We start from the raw sequence: 21,478 nt of genomic DNA, 5'->3' as shown, positions 1-21,478 counted from the left end.
CTATTTCGATGGAAAAAAAAAAGAAAAGATAACATTTATTCAGCGAGTAATTAAGGTAAGCAACTAAAGTTGACATAAATATAACACAAAATTCGAACAGTCAATATTAAATTCTTGTGTTGTAAAACGAGTATTTCGTTCCTCCCCTATTTATTAATTATCTTATCTTTTCCAGAACAACTGGTAAAGAAATGTACGACGCACTGAACCATTTAAAAAAAAGATATAATAATAGCACAAAACGTTTCTTTGGTGGTTGTGTGTCGTCTTGGTATTTTCCAAAACCCCTGGCCCAAGTTGCTTGAAAAATGGCTAGAGGTTCCATGAAGAACAGAAAGAAAAGGAACGCAGCCAAGACGACCAGAGAGAAAGGGACCGTATCCGTTGAGTACGAATGTCCGCTGAATCTTCTTCCTTGCGACATATCGGTCAGGATTGCCACGAAGGTTGCGTCGTGTGTGCAGTGCCTGGCCGATTACGAGGTTCGGGTGTTCTGGGAGTTGTTTGCATTCGAATAAAAATTGTCTATTTTGGGGTTTGTATTTCCCAAGTTTGTCGTTTATGATTCTCGTATCTGGTATTACCGTATGAAGCATTATCTCCACTTTTGTTAAGAGTTTACGCATGGTTATCCTCATATTAAATTAAATATATTTTTATTGTGTTTTCGTCTTCGTGCGTAGATAGATCTTAGTTAGTTTGACTTCGTTAAGCTTGATGGTGTAAATTGGTTTAGAGGTTTTCCCTCGCCTGGATGCTCAGAAGTGGAAAAGTAGAGGTGTACTGTCACACGGATCCCACGTTCAGGAGTAAGTGTGTACTTCAAGCCGAAGTAGGTTCAGAAGCAGGTGTGCAGGGATACCAGGGTCAGGAGTAGGGGTGTACTGCACCCACTTAGATAGAAAAAAAAGGTTTGTTCTGTCAATCAACATTTTAAATTGAATGCAATTAACTGTAAATAAAAAATTTATCATTTAATTCGATAATTTAATTTGATTTGACCATTCACGATTTTTTAATCGGTTTAAGATTCCTTAATCTACACAATTACGACATGTATTTAATTGTTTTATCTGATACTTCCCAATATTAATTGTTATCGATGAGCTTCAGTAAAATTGCAAACAACAAAAACGTCATTTACGTTTCCCATTTCCGGATATCGAGGCAAACTGAAAAATGAAAACGAGACTGCCCACCGCCGTTTGGAAGAAGAAAGACACTTGTACTTGTACGTATAGATAAATATGGGTATAAGTACATATATTAAATGTATTAATTATCTGGTATTATCCATAATGTTGGGCAACGAAATGATTGACGCGCTAAGCCGTAATAATTAATTAATGTCAGTTAGGGGTGTAATCGGTTCGGTTTGGTTCGGTTTTGGACCGAAAACCAACCGAACCGACCTGATCGGTTGAACTTTAATATCAACCATTCGGTTGGCTGCTTTCTGGACAACCGAACCGAACCGAACCGAACCAACAGCGGTTTGGTTCGGTCGGTTTTTTCGGTTTTTTTATATCTAATAAACAGAATTTAAAATATCATAAAATAAAGTTTAAAACCTTCAATAAACCAGAATTACAAGAGTATATCACATTCAAATCCAGTACAAATTCAACTTAATTAAATATAAAACAAAGGCAATTAAAAATGTCTAGCAAAACAACAAAAATAAACACACTTTAAACCACAACAGTCACTTTAAAACAAATAAAAACCAAACAGCCAATCAACCACCATACTTAATCTGAATCCACACCAGACTCATCCTCATCTTCTCCGGTTGGTGCAATTTCTACAAAAATAAAACAAGAAAATCAATATAGATTATAAATATAATATAGATTATAGATTATAAACATAAACCATGAAAGGAACTACAAATTTCTTTTTTGCATACCTAATTCAAGTTTCTCAAACTCTTCAATAAGCTCCTCAAAATCAGTTGTCATTGGAGAAGCACGAAGCCAATTTTGTGTGCATATCAATGCCTCAACTGTCTTTGGAGTTAAAGAACTCCTATAGTTGTTAAGCACTCTTCCACCAGTGCTAAAAGCTGATTCTGAAGCAACAGTTGAGACCGGCATTGCTAGGACATCTCTAGCTATTTGGGATAAGATAGGATACTTGCTAGAATTTACCTTCCACCAATTCAATATGTCAAAAGTATTTTGATCACCAGGCTTCTCTAAACCATCCATCAAATACAAATCCACCTCATTCTTGTTGATGATCTCATGAAAATGCACCTCCTTAAAAAAATCACCAGCCATGTCGCCATCAGGTACTCCCACATCTGATGCACCATCCATTGTTGTTGAAGTAAAAGATCTTCCCCCATTATTTGCATTCATATAGCATTCAAACATCTTGGAGAAGGTTTCTTTCACTTTTGCACCCAAAAAATCAGCATCATCCTTATCATATAGCTTTTCAAAGCTAAAGTTGACAAACTTCAACTTGTATCTAGGATCAAGAATCACAGCAACAAAAATCATCATGTTGATATTTTTAATGTTACCCCAGTACTTGTCATACTTAAGCTTCATCCTCTCAGCCATACTCCCAAGTAATGGATCTCGACTACTACAAGAAGCTTTGAACACACGCAAAATCTTACAAAACTCATGAAAATATTGAGAAGAAGTCACAAGCAAACTACCAGACACACTCTTTGTAACATCATGAAAAATTTTCAGGAATTCCATAAAGTGTTTTGCATTATCCCAATCAATATTCCTCGGAATACCACCTTGCATTAGAGCATATTCTGTATCTCTCTCCCCTAGCCTCTTGAACGCCTTTTGAAACTTCAAACCACTTTCAAGCATGGTGTATGTAGAGTTCCATCTAGTGGGAACATCGAGTTGGACAGTACACTTGTCTTGTATCCTAGCTTCCTTAATGAAATTTTTGAACCTATTCATACGACTAGGGGAAGCACGCACATATCTAATAGCATTTCTTATCTTGCTAATAGATTCATGCATCTCTTTCAATCCATCATTAACAACAAGATTAAGAATATGTGCACAACACCTAACATGCAAATGCTCTCCTTTCAAAGGATGTAAATTCCAATCCTCCATTCTAGTTCTTAGGTAAGATATTGCAGTGTCATTAGAACTAGCGTTATCAACAGTAATTGTGAACACTCTAGATATCCCCCACCCCAAAAGACATCTCTCAATCTTTCTACCAATTGTTTCTCCCTTGTGGTTTTTAATAAGACAAAAATTAATAATCCTCTTTTGCAATTTCCAATCATGATCAATGTAATGAGCAGTGAGACACATATAATTCAGATTTTGCACAGAAGTCCAACAATCAGTAGTTAAACAAACAGATTGATTCGGTTGCTTGAACACAGTTTTTAACCTATTCTTCTCACTAATATAGAGATTCCAACAGTCCTTAGCAACAGTAATCCTTCCCGGAAGTGAAAATCTAGGCTGCACAATACTCATATAGAATCTAAATCCCTCCCCCTCAACAAACTTGAATGGTAGCTCATCAACAATTATCATCCTAGCAAGGGCTTTTCTACACATTTCAGCATCAAAAGTAACTGCAGTAAATACCCCTTCACCCTCTTTTTTTTGTTGGAAGGTAAGGATTGTTTGACTAGGGTCACCCGACTCCCTAGGAAATTTTTTACATTGGTTCAACAAATGATAACGCATATTAGTTGTACCATTTCTATGAGAGTCACATGCATATGATGCACCACACCAATTACATTTAGCCCTAGGATGTGATGGCTTGGACTTAGGATCCCTTGTAAAGTGTTCCCAAGTCCAAGATCTAGGTCTAGAAGGTTTTCTGTTACCTTCATTAGCTTCATCCTTGCTATCCTTTTCATCAGTTTCCACAGTACTTGGAGATGGATTTGTTGGAGTTGCTCCCGGAGTTGCACCCACATTAGTTGAATGAACCTTCCTCTTCTTTGATCTAGGATGGGGCGGGGGTTTGGTAAGCACGCCGCTGTCCGTTGAAGAACGTACCGCGGACTCAACAATTTCACCCCCAACTTCAGGCGTCCGCTCACTGGGCACCTCATTGCTTGTTGGCTGCATATATATATAAACAGAACAATGAAAAATTAAGGTTTTTAATTCATGAACAGCACCAAAAGTATTGTTTCCAGCAACAAAACAAGCATCATTAACAGCTCTAACAGTCCACCAAAACAAGCATAATTAACAGCTCAAACAGTCCACCAAACTACACATTCAAGATGCATTATACTCAACATAACAAAGGAAGAATTTCACATATAAGTATAACCATCATTTATTATTTATTTTTCTATTTATTTCATAAGAAATATAATGAATTAATAGTATTCTAATAATGATTCGAAAACACAACATGCATTTAAAGAAATATATAAAGATTTAAGCTAGCATGAAGTTTCTGCATCAGTTTTTAAGAATAGCTCTCCTAGTAGGCTGCATCAGCATCATCGTAATTATTATTCAAACGCGTCCTAGAAGAACCCAAATTTTTCTGACATGGATCATAGGTGGAAGCACATACATAAAGTAGTTTAGTTAGCTGTATGAGGAGGCAATTTGTCAAGCCATTATTTAATGTTACACTTACACTTAAACATAAGTGGGATGATGACAAAGCAAGGGGTTTATGTATGTCATGCCATTAATTTTAAGCAAATGGATCATTTTAATTTAGCTAAACTACAGCTTGTGGTCTCAAATGGAACATAATAATGGAAACGTTCAAAATTAATTGGGGCATGTGCTATGTAGACAAGCCAGGAAATTCTAGATTAGTACTGCTTCAGGACACTACTGCATTCCTCAGATACCAAAAGTCCAAGATTAAGGTTAATCATAACATGTACTAGATTCTCTTGATTAATTAATCATAAATTGTTACAAGTTACAATTTTTTTCTATCAATTGGAAGTGTAATAAATAAATCTTTTTTTTCCTTATAGTTTATGAAATATATATTTAGAATCAATTATAGGCTTCAATAATAAAATTAAAGAAACATGTACCTTGACATCAAATACATCATCACATTTGGAGTCAAACATGATCTTAGTTAACGGCATTGAATGGCACAGGGGAATTAAAGAATCAATTTCCTTTTTCTTGAAGTAACCTTGCTTCAGGTTATTATTGACACTAATTAGAATAAGGTCTCCTATGCACCCAGAAACCAAAAAGAAATACTATCATGTGCCAAAGAACATAAGATTCTATGCAGTTTGTCCCAAACAAGATATATAATAGACCTTCTATCAAAATTGGGAATGAGTGAAGCTAGTCCAATGCCTATTTCAATGATTTCATCCCTAAAATTACTATCAAGTATCAACTGCCACTTTTAGCCAGTTCATGCACTCACCACTAAAGCTGAATTCTAAAGCTTGACAGCAAACTTCATATTACCTCACAAGCAATGTATTCAATGAATGTCTCTATTTTTCATCCAGGAAAAAAATTAAAATAAAAAAAAAGCGATGCATTATCCTGTGAGTTCTTGATGCAGCCAATACAAACAGAATTTCTAGCTACAGAATTTCTAAAAAACATAACCACAAAAGCACAAACAGAATTTCTAAAAATCATAACCACAAATAGAATTTGTAAAAACAATTGTTCAGGTTAAATCAAGCACAGTATCACTAAATAGAATCTCTAAAAATAATTGTTCAGAATTTCTAACCTCCGAAGAAGACATTGTGGAGTTGCTTTCTGCAGGAGATGGCTTGGTGACAGGAGTGCTGCTCGGCGGTCGAGTTGGATTGCGACGGCCACTGGAGTCTTGCTTGGCGACTGGACTGCTGCTTGGCGACAGGACGGTGACAGGACTGCTTCTCGGTGAATGGATTGCTCCTCGGCGACGGCGACCCAGCGAGGCAGCGACGGCGACCCAGCGACGGCGATGACTGAAGAGAAGAAGAGAGGAAGAGAAGCTAGGGTTCTCCTTCAGGGTCTCCTTCTCTCGAGCATGGTGGAATCGAAGGTGGAAGTGTGGAACCGTGGTCGTGGAAGAGAAGAACAGAGGAAGAAAGCTAGGGCTCCGGATTCGCCGTTCGCGTAAAAGAGAGGAAGAAGGCTAGGGCTGTGTGTGAAGTTGCCCTTTTATACCTAGGTTAAAGGGCAACTTAGTAAAAACACACCATTGAACCTTCATTATTCGGTTCGGTCCGGTTCGGTTCGGTTTCTTTCGAGTCAACCGAAAACCGAACCGAACCGATCGGTTTATTTCGAAAAAAACAAAAAAAAACCAATTTTTTCGGTTTTTTAATCGGTTGTTTTAAAATTCGGTTCGGTTCTGCGGTAATTTTCGGTCCGGTTCGGTAATTTACACCCCTAATGTCAGTATATAATATAATATATAAATTTTTCTGACCGATAATGTGATATATTATATACATATATATTTATAGATAAATTAACTTTTATAGGATAGAAAATAAGTGTTACAGTTGAGTATATAAACGTTTTGGAAATTGGTATTATCGCGATAACCGATAAGTTTAAATGATAATAATAATATATAAAAGCTTACATTCCGTCTCTTAATTGGCGGTCATTTCTCCTGTTAATAATTTTCGATAATCCCTCAACAACCCCCTCCAGCCTCTGCTGAGTCCTTGCAAATGGCTGGATCTTCCAAGACAAACAGAAAGGAAGGGAACGTGCCCGTCGAGCATGAATGTCCGCTGAATCTTCTTCCTCGCGATATATGGGTGAGGATTGCCCTAAGATTGCATCGAATTCGATTCATGATCTGTTCAACATGCAAACGAGTTGCAAAGTTTTTCTGGATGCAGCGAGTTTCGAAGCTGTGTACCAATATGCAACGATGTGTGTTATACCATTAGTGTCCTTTTTTTTACCTTGACTGGCCGGAAAGGAGGTTCATCGATCGTTGCGTTGAAGCAGGAAATGCGGATGCTATACTCCGACAAGGGTTGACGGAGTATTTCTGGATTGCCCGTCGTGGCATTGGGATGGAACTGCTTTCTAAGGCCTGGACGGAGGGAAGCGTCGAAGTAGGTTACCTGTCTGCCATGTTGCTACTATGTGATCACGAGAACGAAGAAGAAATGCAAAGGGGTGTTGAAATGTTAGAGTCTATCCGTACTTTCGGAGACGTCGAAAGGTGCAGGGAGTTCTTCGCGGACATTTTCTGGGAGCGATGGGTTGACGAGAGACCATCGGATTTGGGACATGCCGTGGCTTGTACATCCACCACTTGCACTACCCGCGGCACCATGGCTTGTGTGAATGATGTGTCTCGTATCTTGTGTGTGCACTGCCTGGCGAATTACGAGGTCAGGATTTTGCTAAAGATGTTTAGATTTTAGTGAACGTGGTTGTTTATCAACTCCTGTCAATCTGCCCCCCGAATGAACTGTAGTGGGGTTAGCTTTATGCAATCTGCCAAAACAGTAGCTAGCAACTGGCAATTTGTTAACAATCTATTTCTTGGTTGAAAAAATGGCAGTTTGATCTAATAAATTAACATAATCAATTCGCATTGTTGTTCACGCATTACTACATAGCTTCATCCGAAGAGAGAAAAAAAAAAACAGAGAAAATTCAAATGCTGCAGAAATTAGATATAATTAAGAAAACCCAGTTTTATGTAGGGGTTACAGAACATCAAAAGAACAGCTAAAGAAACAAAGCAAATAAAGATTTGGAACATAGAAGCCGTAGGTCATATAGCCCCAACATCGTCTCCATTCTGCCCGGCGGGCTCCTGATAGTTAGAGCTGTGTGCCGTTGCCGGAGCTTGACCATACAATTGGCAGACCAATAACCCTAGCTTGATCTCCACAGCCTCGAGCCTGCCTTCCATTTCACGCCACGGTGCCATCTGTTGCTGTTCCCCTTGACGAAGATCGGCAATTTATGCCTTTAATTCGTTTGCTTTGTCTTCCAGTTCGCGAATGGTGGTTTGATGCTGTTCCACCTCCATGCGCAACTTCTTTTGCAACCAGCAACCTTCCTCCAGTTCATGCTTCCTTATACTCGCCCTGACATTCGCGGTGAGTGTCTCCATCCTCACCTGCCTTAGTTCTTCTTGTGTTGTTTGAAGACTATCCCTCAAATACATCATCCTCCGTTGGAGGGTGTCGATCAGATCTGCGGTCGGAGGTTCCGCGAGGTCGTCGGGACTAACGGCGTGGTCGTTGAGGGATTCGTGTGACATTTTCTCGGATGAAGACGGGGAGGTCTGCTAGACAACGAAGGCCCTTCAAGCAATGATTTTTCTCCCGGCAGAAAGGTTAGAAAAGAATGTCTGGTTTATAAGAACTGACGAATGGTTATGACTTGTGACGGACTTACTTGTGCATTGGTATACATTTTTAAATCAAAATTTTAGTTACGAATAAATAAATTAATACATTTTAATGTGTTTCATTAATGTTCGTCTGCTATTCCTTGAAAAATGAAGCTAATAATGCCCCTGGTGGTTTTATCGATAAATGAAGAAAAAACCTGGGAAAACGTGTGCTGCACCGATTGCGCAGAATTTGCAATAAATGCAAATCTTGTCAATTTGATGTTAGAATAGACAGGAATAGCTGAAGGGTCATGGACTACTATGAATAACGTTGCAGACAGGACAGGCAATGAGTTTATAAAAAAATGATTACTTGAAGAGGCAATGGGGAGTCACCGAATGGGAGGTCAATAACGGGGAACAAATGTTTTCTTTTATAAATAAAATTTTTAATACGAAACACAAAACACATAAATAAAATGATAGCAACACGAGTCACACAATGGCAAAATCATTACATAATACATATATTAGATAGGATAACCAAAAAAATATGGTGAACCCAATCCTGTCCTATCAGTCAAAGAGGTGGACAAACAGGATCAACTCATAGTCTGCCCGACAATGCACGAACGGAAGATGAGCAGCACCTCCATCACCGTCGTTTACATGCCACCCTCTTCCATAGCGTTAATGGTGGTAAATAGCACCCATGTTTCCACGGCTTGGACATGCATGCGAAGAACAGACTAGATTCTCTGCGTTTAGCATTGGCACGCGACGCAGGTGTATCCATATCCCTTGGATAATGCCGCGGAACACCAATTTGCAGGTTGTTAGGGCACCGGCCGCCTTAAGCCCACGAAATCTTTCCAAGCCTTTGTTCTTTGCCTCGGCGTCGTCACGTAGCATCAGCATCATTGACACTGTGAACCGGGCTACCGAATGGCCGTGGGCTGCGACAACGTGCATCATTTCTATTCCCGTAAAACGACACCTGCCAAGGAAAAGGTCAGACACAGCAGACCAAAATAGAACTTCCAGGTGCCCGCTCTGCCTGCATCGCGCTAAGAAATTTCTTCCCGGCTGGTGCGTGGGACTCACACTCCACCACCGTTAGTCCCAAATTGGAATCAAGGCACATCGGTTTAACGAAATCCTCCTCCCCTGCATTGCGTGCAGCGGTGCACGACATCCTGAGACTGCACAAGTCCCTGACGGACTGTGCTGCAGTCCTCGCGGCAATTAAGGTCCAAACATCGTGGGGAAGGTTGGCGGGGCCTGTCGGACGCTCCATCTCCTCTCCTTATTTTAAATGCTTGACACGATAGATGAATGGGCGGTTATGTATAAGTAGTGGACAACACAAAGGCTCCAAGTAGTTATGTCAATCGCTGTTGTTTACGGTGTCTTTATAGCCACCCGGTGCCGTTTGCGATGGTATCCCATCGGTTATGTACCGTGCCTCTACACCAACTCAGCCACACTCACATCGATTAGGGAGCGTGCCGATTCAGTTTTCCGTCACCTCACACACGGCTTCCTTAGCAAATACATCCCTTTTATTCAGATTATTTTTATTTTTGATTTTTTTTAACTTTCCGGTCAATAACTTTCTTTATCACTTCCGTTTTTTCCATTTCGTCTCTTGGGGATTTCCATTTTTTTTGCTCTTTTTGTGTTGTGGTATCCGGTCAATATATATAATAAGTATCGGTTTACCCAAGACACAGTTTTCCTGTTATTTGTTGGGATTTATAAACGAGTAATCGGCTAGATAATATAAATCGCTGTCAAATATTTACATCATGGATATATAAAAAACATAGCATTCATTACACGATAAACAATATAATATTTAATTATACGTCAATACTAAATCTAATATGCATGGCAATCCTAAACCCGAGGTATGTCTACGTATTGTTCCACCTCGTAGTCGGCGCAACAGCGGATGCACCGAATATGGTCGGCGCCTCCGACACCGTGGACGGAACCCCGCTCTGCCGCCCTTTGGCGGTAGTCATACAGAAGACCCATGTGGCCTCAGGTCAAGCATCTGGTCGAGTCACAGACCATATGTTCTTCTCCCTTTTCCGGCAATTGGACTTCATCTGGCAAAGAAATTGTGAGGACCGCGAAGCAACTCGAGTAACATGCGGGGAGTAAGCCACCCGCTTCGAGCGTGCGAAATAGTTCCAAGCCTTTTTTTTTTGCCACGCTGTCGTCCGTCCGGATGAGCAACTCCATTAAAAGTGCGTACTTGGCAGCGTCCAACCCATTGCTTGCTGTATTCTGCAGCATTTCCCATCCGATGGCGTGGTTACATCGTATGTAGAGCTCCCGCAGCGCCTCCCGAAACAGAAGCTCTGGGTGACCAATCTCAAAGCACCTCTTGAAAAAACTTCGCCCTACCAGGTCCCGTATCCACCACCAATTCATCTCATGTGGGGGTGGTATGGCAACCATCCTGAGCACAGTATCCTCGTCGCCTACATCGCGCGCAATGCAACACGTCATACGGAACCTGCACAGGTCCTCGATGAAGTTTGTCGCGACTTTAATGGCTATGGCTAACCAAAGGTCGCGGGGTAGTTCGAAGGCAGTAGACAAACGCTCCATTGTAACTTTCCGTTGGGCGAGGGACTGGCAATGTATATGCTTAAGAAGGTGTTATCCAGTGGTGTTGAGAATACACATGCTAGTATATTTATAGTTTAGGGTTGCCCTTTGGAATCTAGTTCCCTCGGCCTTAACCGTTGCATCTTAACCTTGGCGAAATCCATTTTCGTTTTTTTCAAAAAAAAAAAAAAAGACTTCTATGCACTTGCATTTTAAATATAAATAACATTGTTAATTGATGGCATTTATTAGATTTGTCGTTACGCGCTGGTGCGTATTTAGTCGACGGCTAGGAGGGTTAAAAAAAATCTAAATAAATTATATTTTAACTAATCATCATCGCATTCATATGTATATATATAATTAAGGAAAATCAGTCTTGGAAATTGCAACAGGCGTCCATGCACGAAAGACGAAACATGAAGGGAAAGGCCGTAAACACACAAAGTCCTAATTTGCGAGTAAGACAAACTTGAATCGCCACACATGCTCGCAGTGTACCCAAATAAAAAACTAAAGAAAGAAGCAACCTAATACTAACTTGGGCATGGGGGCATTGCGTCATAGCTGGTTGAACCATGTATCCTATATAGTACCAGGCGATTGACTTAGGTGTTCTTCTTTGATTTCATCCTCCATAACTCTGCCTTGCTCAACACACGCTCCCTGAGTTTGTTGAATGGTGTGCTGGTCAGGTTCACCGCAGTTGTTGCCCTGATCTCGTTCTCCCGTAACTGTAAAACGGTAAACACTCGGGTTTAATGTGCCCGTATAATATAATAGCCGTAATCTACTTTTTTATTTGAATAATGGTGGTTTAGAAGGGTAGGTGGGTGTATTTAATTGCAAAGATCCTTGCAAATGCCGACGGTTGTGTGCTCCATTTACAGAGTGTGATGCGTTTATGTTTATGGTAGCAGGGTATTGTGGGTGGAGTCACGGGTATTCGTTGTAATCATCAAACGCGCGACAAATCTTTCACCCGTATGGTACGTTCGTATGCGGGATTGTTTTAGGGTCTGTTCCGTATCCAAAAATGAAAGTTCTGAGTGATACTATACTATAAAATTTCCTTTTGCAATCACTTATTCTGGGACGATTGCGGTCAAATCTATCCAAAACTCTCAACAGGCTTCCACTACGGTGTTAAATCTGACCATGCCTTCGCCCCCTATCAACACAACGGGGCCATTATTTTAATTGATTATATCGTACAGGCATGGGACTGCGAGCTACATATGCAATGGGCGTAATGCTTTATTGCCTACACCAGTACACCGTCAAAAGGCATTGGTTGGGAGATGGGACAAAGCCAAAATGGCTAATAAATTATATGCCTTTAGCTATCCGGTTCCCTTCCCATCGTACGTATTAACCGGTTTGTCCTAAGATTGTGCCATACTTGTTTAAGCATATATATCTATATACAGTGTATTATCTCATACCCCGAATTGACATATACACCTGCTCGTCTGTAGATACCCAAGCACTAGGTCAGCGCGTCATAAAGTTTTGCATCGTGCGCATTACAAGTAAATTAGTGGCGGATGTTGCTGTCCACTATCGTGCGCGGATTAGTATTATCTATTCCCATCCCAATTATGCGCACCATTCCCCTCCCCCCCCTCCCCGGGAATCTCGTTACGTTATTTTTAGTTGGAAAAGTATAGGGGTTAATTTTATTGTTTCATTAACTAACATTAATATAAACCCTAAACCCTAAACCCCAACCACTAAATCCTAAACCCTAAATCCTAAAACATAAACCCTAAACCCTAAAACATAAACCATAAATCATAAAGCATAAACCCTAAACCATAACCCATAAACCCTAAACCATAAACCCTAAACTATAACCCCTAAACCCTAAGCCCTAAACCATAAACAATAAACCCTAAACCATAAACCCTAAACCCTAAACCATAAATCGTAAACCCTACACCATAAACCATAAACCATAAACCCTAAACCCAAAACCCTAAAACCAAAACCATAACCCTAAACCCTAAACCCCAACCCTTAAACCCTAAACCCTAAACCCTAAACCCTACACCCTAAACCTAAACCATAAACACTAAACACTAAACCATAAACCACAAATCTGAAACCCTTAAACCTAAACCCTAAGCCATAAACCCTAAAACCTAAACCCTAAACCCTAAACACTAAACCCTAAACACTAAACCATAAGCCCTAAACACGAAACCATAAACCCTAAATCATAAGCCCTAAACCCTAAACCCTAAATCATAACCCATAAACCCTACACCATAAACCCTAAACCATAACCCCTAAACCATAATCCCTAAACCATAAACAATAAACCCTAAACCCTAAATCCTAAACCGTAAACATTAAACCCTGTACCATAAACCATAAACCCTAAACCCTAAACACTAAATCCTAAACCCTAAACCATAAACACTAAACCCTAAACCTTAAACCATAAACCATAACCCACAAACCCTAAACCCTAAACCCTTAACCATAAACCCTAAACCCTAAATCCAAAACCCTAAACCCTAAACCCTAGACCCTAATCCCTAAACCATAAACACTAAACCATAAACCCTAAACCATAAACCATAAATCCTAAACCCTAAACCCTAAATCATAACTCATAAACCCTAAACCCTAAACCCTAAACCATAACCACTAAACCCTAAGCCTTAAACCATAAACAATAAACTCTAAACCCCAACCCCTAAACCCTACACCCTAAACCCTCTACCCTAAACCCTACACTCTAAACCTAAACCATAAATCCTAAACACTGAACCATAAACCACAAATCCGAAACCCTAAAACCTAAACCCTCAATCATAAACCCTAAACCCTAAACCATAAACCCTAAACTATAAACCCTAAACACTAAACCATTAACCATAAATCCTAAGCCATAAACCATAAACCCTAAATCCTAAACCCTAAACCCTAAACCCTAAACCCTAAACCCTAAACCCTAAATCATAAACCCTAAACCATAACCCCTAAACCCTAAGCCCTAAACAATAAACAATAAACCTTAAACCATAAACCCTAAACCTTAACCCTAAACCATAAGTCTAAAACCCTACACCATAAACCATAAACCATAAATCATAAATCCTAAAGCCTAAACCCTAAATCCTAAACCCTAAACCCTAGATCCTAAACCATAAACCCTAAATCCTAAACCCTAAACACTAAACTCTAAACCCTAAGCCCTAAACCCTAAGCCATAAACCCTAAACCCTAAGCCCTATACCATAAACCCTAAACCCTAAACCATAAACCATAAATCATAACCCATAAATCCTAAACCCTAAACCATAAACCCTTAACCATAACCCCTAAACCCTAAACCCTAAACCCTAAACCTAAACCATATATCCTAAACACTAAACCATAAACCACAAATCCTAAACCTTAAACCCCAACCCTAAACCATAAACCCTAAACACTAAACCGTAAACCCTCAACCATAAACCCCCTAAACACCAATGTAGAATAACATAAAGTATTATAAAATATATTTCTTTATAATTGGACTTTTTTGAAATACGATATTTATTTATTGTTTCAGGCTAATAAACAAGTAACGATGTTAACATTATTATCATTATTATTTTTTAGTATTAACATTTATCCCTCACATTATTATAAGAGAGAGAGGAAATCACGCTACATTTCTTGAGGCCACCTGCCCACCTTCGTCCTAGCCAGCTGGTCTTATTATTATTATTATTATTATTATTATTATTATTATTATTATTATTATTATTATTATTATTATTATTATTATTATTATTATTATTATTATTATTATTATTATTATTGTTATGTCTAAAGTCTATTTTTTTGTGATTTCTAAATTAATATTTATTTGTTCTATCTTTTCTTTTGTTCATTGGATAAGCTCGTTAACACTATCCAGATCATTCAGCCCCACCCATCAATTCCCATATCCTCATCTTATAATGCATCAAATTCAGGTGAGCTGAAGGAGCGACAGTAGTGGGAGCACACAACATGAAGGAGGACGAAGAGCAAAGATAAGGTTCCTGTATGGTCGGGCTTCATCTGGACCGGGTACGGGGACTGGGTTGGGATTCGGGCGAATTGTTTCATATTTTTTTGTATTTAAGGGGCATTTACGTTTCTTGATGTGACGTGAGTGACCGGTGATGGCTCAAGACTATCTGCGGAACAAGAGGGTAAGACCCATCATGATGCCCAACTCTACGTGCTTGTCAACTATACAATACAGCAAAAGTGAGAAAGTATATAGTATACGCTTCCCTTAAATCCTTACTCCATTTCCATTGTTGTAGATATTCTAACTCAAGACATTCAAAAAAAAGGAAAAGCAAAGCAACTTGGAATACGAAAAATCAGTTTTCGGAGTCGTTGGCTAAGATGGGTGACCATGTATTTCTAGACGATCTATTGATGGAGATTTTCACCCGGACAGACCCGAAGACGGTAGCGAGATGCAGAACCGCAAGCATAACTTGGCGTGTCCGACTGTCTTCTGACAGATTTAGGAGAGACAACACACTCGCAAACATCAGGAAATACCATAAGGTGTTGCTCCAGATTGGTGACCCGGAGACGTACGGTTCAACCAAATCTTTCTGTATTATGGACTGTATAGACGGCGGAAGAGTAGCTGCACCAATGCCAAAATAACTGTGTCCCCACGGATGGTGGAGTGTTATCGGCTCCGATTGCGGTATGATCTTTGTCCAGTATAGCACGACTGATCATGATTTGAGACTCCTAGTATGGAACCCGCTGCTGCGAGTCGCTCCGCAACTAGACGATCCGGCCGACAAACTACTTAGACAAGCCATCATCGGATACGCATTTGGATACCGGGCGGGAACTGACAATTACTACGTCGTTCATATGTCAAAGAGGCACGTCCTAGATAGATTTTTGCACTGCAATGTTTTCAATTCTGCAGAGGAAAGCTGGAAACACTCGTATATAAACGATCAGCGTCTCACTCACCTCGATGCGGGCTCAGCATTCCACCTTAGTAAGGCCGTGTGGGTCAACTAGGGTGGACGTGGTGCCACGATAGCAACGCATGTGGTCGTTCTGGATGTAGACACCTTTCTTCTGAGGAAGATAAGGATAAATCGCAGCTCAATTTAGCACGTGCAAGCGATGCGTGTGCTCGATGGGATCCCACACCTGGTCGGATATGAACGAAAACCGCACGGACTATTGACCATATGGTGCAAGATTGACTTGGACTCGATGTGCGTCGTCCCATTCATCAAGGTAGGAGTTGCTAGTCAGTTTGGTGTTCCATGGAATCCTGTGACAATCATGGGTAATTGTATGATCAGAGTTCGCGAAAACAATCATAAACGGGCAAGAGGTGCTAACGGTGGTTTTGTGACGGAGATTTCGTTGGATCAGATTAAATTAGATAGCCGACACAGAGTCACTGCATTCAAAGGTGAGTGGCCGAGTGACATGTACCTTCAGCGCGTTATAATTGTGGGGGTGGGTTCTCTAGTTCCCTGATGGAGCGGCCGCTTGTGTGATTTAGTCGCATATGCGGCAAGTAGGTTGTCACTGCATAAATCCATCGTGAGTACATATGAGCCAGATGTAATCGTTGTATGTATTCTAGGTATGTTTAAATTATGCTTTTCGAATGGATTAATGTGTATCGTGGTTTATTATAATTAGTAGAATGTTTACGGGAAATGAAAATTATCTAATTAGATTGAAAACACAGTGCCAATGCAAACAACTCCACGCTACAATCAATGTTAAACAAATCCTTTGAATTAACAATGTATTTCAGTCGTCAACACAAAAAAAAAATAACCCTTAACTGGCGACTTTGATCGGAAAAACAACCAACAAAAACGATCACGGATATCAGCGCGACAATCGCAATTCCACGCCTCCTCGTCGTTGTGACACTAGCAAGCATGTTGTCTTCCATGGTCATAGAGGCTGCAACGGCAGCCTCGATCTCTGACGTCGTTTGATGCACACACTGTTGCAGACAACGCACCTCGTCTAAGAGTTCCTGTCTGCTCTTCTTCAACTTTATGTTCTCGCTTCTGATGCCCTCGTTGGTTTCCAGTAACTTGCGAATGACATCGGAATAACGAGCCGGGGGCTCTGGATCGTACCACTGAAAGAACGAGCATCTCCTGCTGGTTCCATACCCAAAACATCCGTAAAACCTTCTGTCTGGATAATCACATTTCTAGGCGGTTCTGATTGGTGACTTCACGCCACAGTGACAAGGAGGTGTCAATGCATCTATGGAGGACGAGCTCATGGAAGAGGATCCCTGCATTGTGTGTTCAATAGTTCACGGGGAGAGTGAAAGACTGGCTTTTGAAATAGCAATGTGCAACGAGGGTTCATACTCACGTCTCTGCTAATGGCATCCTGTCTTTACATCCAAACGGTCTTATTGTTGACTGACACCTGTGACGCAAAGCTGGCACCGACCGGTTGATTAAAGCCTCGATGGCGGAGGCATATTCCCCCCACGGAGTTGTTAGCTGATGATTCAAACCATTAACGTTAAATATGTGCCCCGTTATATCCGATGGGTTTAATCTTTCTCTAGAAAAAATATCAGAAAAAACATGGGTTAACCGTGCCCATATATCCTGTAGGGTCCGGTTTCATCTGGGTCGGTGCGGGGATTGGGTTTGCCTGCGAGGCGAATTGTTTATGTTGTTTTGGGTTGGGTGGGACTGATGACCCAAAGCCTTGTTCAAAAAGAAAAATAAAAAAAGCTTTCCGTGGTCATTGTTTTGTCATTTTGCATATTAAGTTTTTATCTTTTTCATGCCACACAATTAAATTAAAATAGATTTTAATATTGTATCGCTGTGTGCAGACGCTACTGATCTCATATAATGGCAGGTCACCTTTTGCTATGTTAGGAAGCACTTTGCAAAGGCTTGAACATTGGACGGCGCCCGAGGTTGCCTAACCGGTGCAATTCTGAACGCATGTGATGCATCCTGCCTCGATAGAGCTAACCATCTTCAAACTCCAAGAAAGGCGTTCGCAGACCCAACTTTTTAACTAGGCAGCTAGCCGATTCGATCATCTTCACACTTCAAGCCATCGCGGAAACATAACCATCCCCACGCACAACCAACGCGGACCGACCCATCGGACGCCGATGACCGATACTACAACCAACAATGGCCGATCATGGAACTCCCGCTGCATCCAACAACGTGAACGACGACACGGCTCAGGTACGGTTGTGGGGCATTGGCCAGGTTTGCTTATTTTTTTTAGTTATGTTTATACTGCTCCCAATTCTACTGAGTTAGTTGTATACCACAACGTACTAACGAGCGCCCAATGCCAGGAGGACCAGAGAACACCGGGCCCAAACGACAATACTTCGAACGACGCGTTGCTGGAAATAATGAGAGAGGTACTCAAGAACACAAAGGTTGGTAACACCCGTCTCAATTTCCGCTCTAACTGTTTCGCTAAATCGAACCATCTGACAGATCTGTTCCGATTTTCCATGAAAGAGCACGCAACGCCGAATGGACAGGGTCGAAGCGAAAATGGTGATGATTCGGTCGTTGGTGGGCGGTCTCAGAGAGCCTCTCACCCAGGCGCAAAAGGGACCTGCAGAGAAAGTCAACGCAACGTCCAATAGAAACCGAATTGAGAAACAAAGACTACCAGTCGCCGACAGGGAATACATGCACAACCCGATGTCACGCGCCTCCATTCCCAACCGTAAACAGATGATGCTTCCAGGAACGATGAGGAAGAGACTACATCAGTCATCGACAAAAAGCAGCGGCGGAAACGTCAACATGTCTATTTACGTTGACGACGACGATCAGAAACGGGCCATGTACCCAAAGATGTGCAGGTCAAACATGCACAGCGTCAAACATGGGCCAAAGGATGGCAAGGCCACATGCTTTTTCACCTGATTCAAGGAAAAGGTATACGGGGGTAACCGAGGGACTATATCGCCTCAACGGAGCAACAATGTAGACAACCCGACATAGCGCAATGGACTGCAGCCAACGCATAACAGAAAAGGCAATTTTTCCTTTAACACAGTGACGTCATCCGACGAGAGCTCATCGAAGCCGGAAAGCAGCCACGGACGGATAGCCGACACCTATAAGCAGATTCCGCGACGTCCCCCGTCAAACTTGACCAAGAAGGGAATAAACACCACCAACGCATGGCCCATCTCTCAGCATGAGATGGACATCTGTAAGTACGTCTACGACCATGATGTCGACCCCACATGAGTATTCTATGTGAACATCAATGACTGAATCTGTCATATGGCGTCATTAGTGCCGGAAGGCCGCAGTTAAATTGGGCTAGTGGGTGTAACATCTTCCATTTGTTGACCGTAGGGAGATCGTTGTACGCGTCGGGTCACAACATGCAACTCGTTCTGACATGGGATGCCTGGTGGACGGATGGCAACCAACCCCGAAGGCACGTAGCAATCCATCGTATCCTCTTCGAATTAATGGATTTTTTCCGCTGACCCGGGTTTATTCTTTCCATGCGAAGTCTGATTTTTTTTTGTCAGATATGATTTGCAGATAATGGAGTTGATCACGATCATGGTTGCATCAGAGGGAGAAACCGATAAAGATCACCCTCGAATGGTGTGGTGCTTGCATCCGAAGTTTGCGGTACGGCCAAATCCTAATTCCGTAGTTTAGTTAAATGCATAATTATGATTTAACGTTCTCTATTTTAACACGAACCATGTACCGTTGACATGCACAGTGACTTGTTTCAACCTCTGAATACTCCCTGAGTAACCAGGCTGATGTAATGGACGGCGTCCACCCTGAGATTTTGGCGCAGCGATACGGCAATAACCACATGCACCCGACGGAAGACCTGCGCCTTGTAACTACCGACCGATAAGATTCTTATATGCAAGTTATAAACTTGGGTGGACTGAATTATGACTATCTTATCGTATTCGACTTTTCTATCAATCGCAGGTCTATATGCCAGTACTAGAAGAAGACTGTGACAAGTACTGGTTCTTGGCTGTGGTTGACCTGTCGAAGAAGCAGGTCTTTCAATTTGACACGAATGCAACTAAAGAATCAAAGGCAAGAAGGAGATGTGTCATACAATGCATGGTAAGCGACGCACATAGGTTAATTCAGCGTCCTATCCGAATACGCTAATCTTTTTATCTTGACGAATCTGTGCCAGCTGACTGCGCTGGATGGAATCATTGCAACTGACGGGTATAAAAAGTTACGCTCTAAGAGTGCTCCCGAGTTTGCCAGTTTGGACATCATGGCCGCACCAGGGGTGCCAAAAAACAGCAGCAGTACATACTCTGGCATTTGGGTCATGCAGTGGATGGCAATGGGACGGAGGTTCACCTACGCGGTGTTGCCAATTGTATGTTAACGCATGCATACAGGTAAAATGCAATTGCACTGTGTGTTTCTAATAAACGCCGCATTGACCATTGCAGCTGGACGAAGAGAAGATCAGAATCAAAATGACAATTGCACTGCTAACGGGAAGATGCAACAAGAAAAGTGGTGCATTGCTTGCAAAGGCGGCGGAAGCGGCCAAGACGGGAGAACCGTGTCTAAGCTACATGTGAAGCGGCCGAATACAACGTTTTTTTTGTCATGGACTGCATTTTTTTTGTTGGATGCATTGATACCAGTTATGTTATGTGACATTATTGGGCCTCCTTAATGGACGGACAGTCTTCGTGGGCTGATTATATCATGGGCCATATATCTTATTACTGTTATTGTATCTTTATGTTATTTAATGTTATTTTCCAGCATGCATCTTCATTGAGGATGATCGGCTGTGTCATCACCACCATGCATCAAGTTTTTCGAGTTTTTGGAGCTTCTGTCGGAGGTGGAGTTGACATGGGTGGAGCGAGGAGTTTTGCCTTCGATGAAGAGGAGAGGAGCTTCGATTAGGGTCGGGTATTAGCAGTTGGGTCGCTAGGCGAGTTCCAGTTCTGGGTTTTGGGTCGGGTCAGTTTCTCTGGCCCAAAACCAAGTAAAAAAAATGTTATTTTCCAGCATGACCCAAAAAAAAAAACAAAGTTATGTTCCAGGATAAAAAATTTAAAAACCATAAATATACAAAAAAAAGTGTAATTATGAACAACTTACCTGCTTCCATCGACTACATCAATACGTCCATCCATCACCAGGGCAAGGCTGACAATACGAAGTGATTTTTCACTGATCCACTCAATGGAATAAATGATAAGATTAGATTAAGGCTATAATTTAAATTCTGAATTCATTCGGTTATCGCCTTTTTACAAATCCGGTTATTGCCCTTGGTAATTGCACCAACATTAATTCCTAATTAATGCCCAGTCTAATCAGGTTTAAGGATTATCTATTAAAAAGAAAAAAAAACTTAAAAAGGCGGGAGGTGTTTTGCCAGATTAACGCACGTACGTTTTTCAGTCACAAAAAAAAACTTATACTTTTCGAAGAAGGGAAGCCATTGTTGGAGACTCAAAAGCTTCCGGCAGTAAAAAATCGGCAACCATCAAAGAAATCACAGGCGAGGTATCACA

At 41.1% G+C, this 21,478-nt stretch overlaps 3 protein-coding genes across 3 annotated transcripts; 1 reads left to right on the top strand and 2 right to left on the bottom strand.

The window, feature by feature from the left end:
* Positions 1 to 1,751: 1,751 nt before the first annotated feature.
* LOC148581994 (zinc finger BED domain-containing protein RICESLEEPER 2-like) lies at positions 1,752 to 5,826 on the bottom strand. The gene is made up of 3 exons (XM_088497620.1): positions 5,707 to 5,826; positions 1,910 to 4,079; positions 1,752 to 1,804 (listed from the first exon to the last, which is right to left on the bottom strand). The coding sequence occupies exons 1-3, from the start codon at positions 5,719 to 5,721 to the stop codon at positions 1,752 to 1,754; spliced, it is 2,238 nt and encodes a 745-aa protein (XP_088353746.1). The 5' UTR covers positions 5,722 to 5,826.
* Positions 5,827 to 6,646: 820 nt separating this feature from the next.
* LOC148581993 (uncharacterized) lies at positions 6,647 to 7,357 on the top strand. The gene is made up of 2 exons (XM_088494847.1): positions 6,647 to 6,736; positions 6,872 to 7,357. The coding sequence occupies exons 1-2, from the start codon at positions 6,647 to 6,649 to the stop codon at positions 7,355 to 7,357; spliced, it is 576 nt and encodes a 191-aa protein (XP_088350973.1).
* A 2,972-nt stretch (positions 7,358 to 10,329) lies between these two features.
* Positions 10,330 to 10,905, bottom strand: LOC107621347 (uncharacterized). Its single transcript, XM_016323373.1, has one exon. The coding sequence runs from the start codon at positions 10,903 to 10,905 to the stop codon at positions 10,330 to 10,332; it is 576 nt and encodes a 191-aa protein (XP_016178859.1).
* Positions 10,906 to 21,478: the final 10,573 nt, after the last annotated feature.

Source organism: Arachis ipaensis, chromosome B10, assembly GCF_059453495.1.
Source record: "Arachis ipaensis isolate K30076 ecotype BB chromosome B10, ASM5945349v1, whole genome shotgun sequence".
NCBI lineage: Eukaryota > Viridiplantae > Streptophyta > Magnoliopsida > Fabales > Fabaceae > Arachis > Arachis ipaensis.
The sequence above is the reverse complement of the archived record's forward strand: the minus strand, read 5'-3'. Positions and strand labels throughout refer to the sequence as shown.

What these genes read in the sequence shown, in the direction of transcription:
- LOC148581994 (XM_088497620.1), bottom strand. An exon ending in GTTTGAGAAACTTGAATTAG is followed by an intron (nt 1,805 to 1,909) that starts GTATGCAAAAAA and finishes TTATTTTTGTAG; the next exon opens with AAATTGCACCAACCGGAGAA.
- LOC148581993 (XM_088494847.1), top strand. Translation starts at nt 6,647, where the DNA reads ATGGCTGGATCTTCCAAGACAAACAGAAAGGAAGGGAACGTGCCCGTC. An exon ending in TTCTTCCTCGCGATATATGG is followed by an intron (nt 6,737 to 6,871) that starts GTGAGGATTGCC and finishes TTATACCATTAG; the next exon opens with TGTCCTTTTTTTTACCTTGA.
- LOC107621347 (XM_016323373.1), bottom strand. Translation starts at nt 10,905, where the DNA reads ATGGAGCGTTTGTCTACTGCCTTCGAACTACCCCGCGACCTTTGGTTA.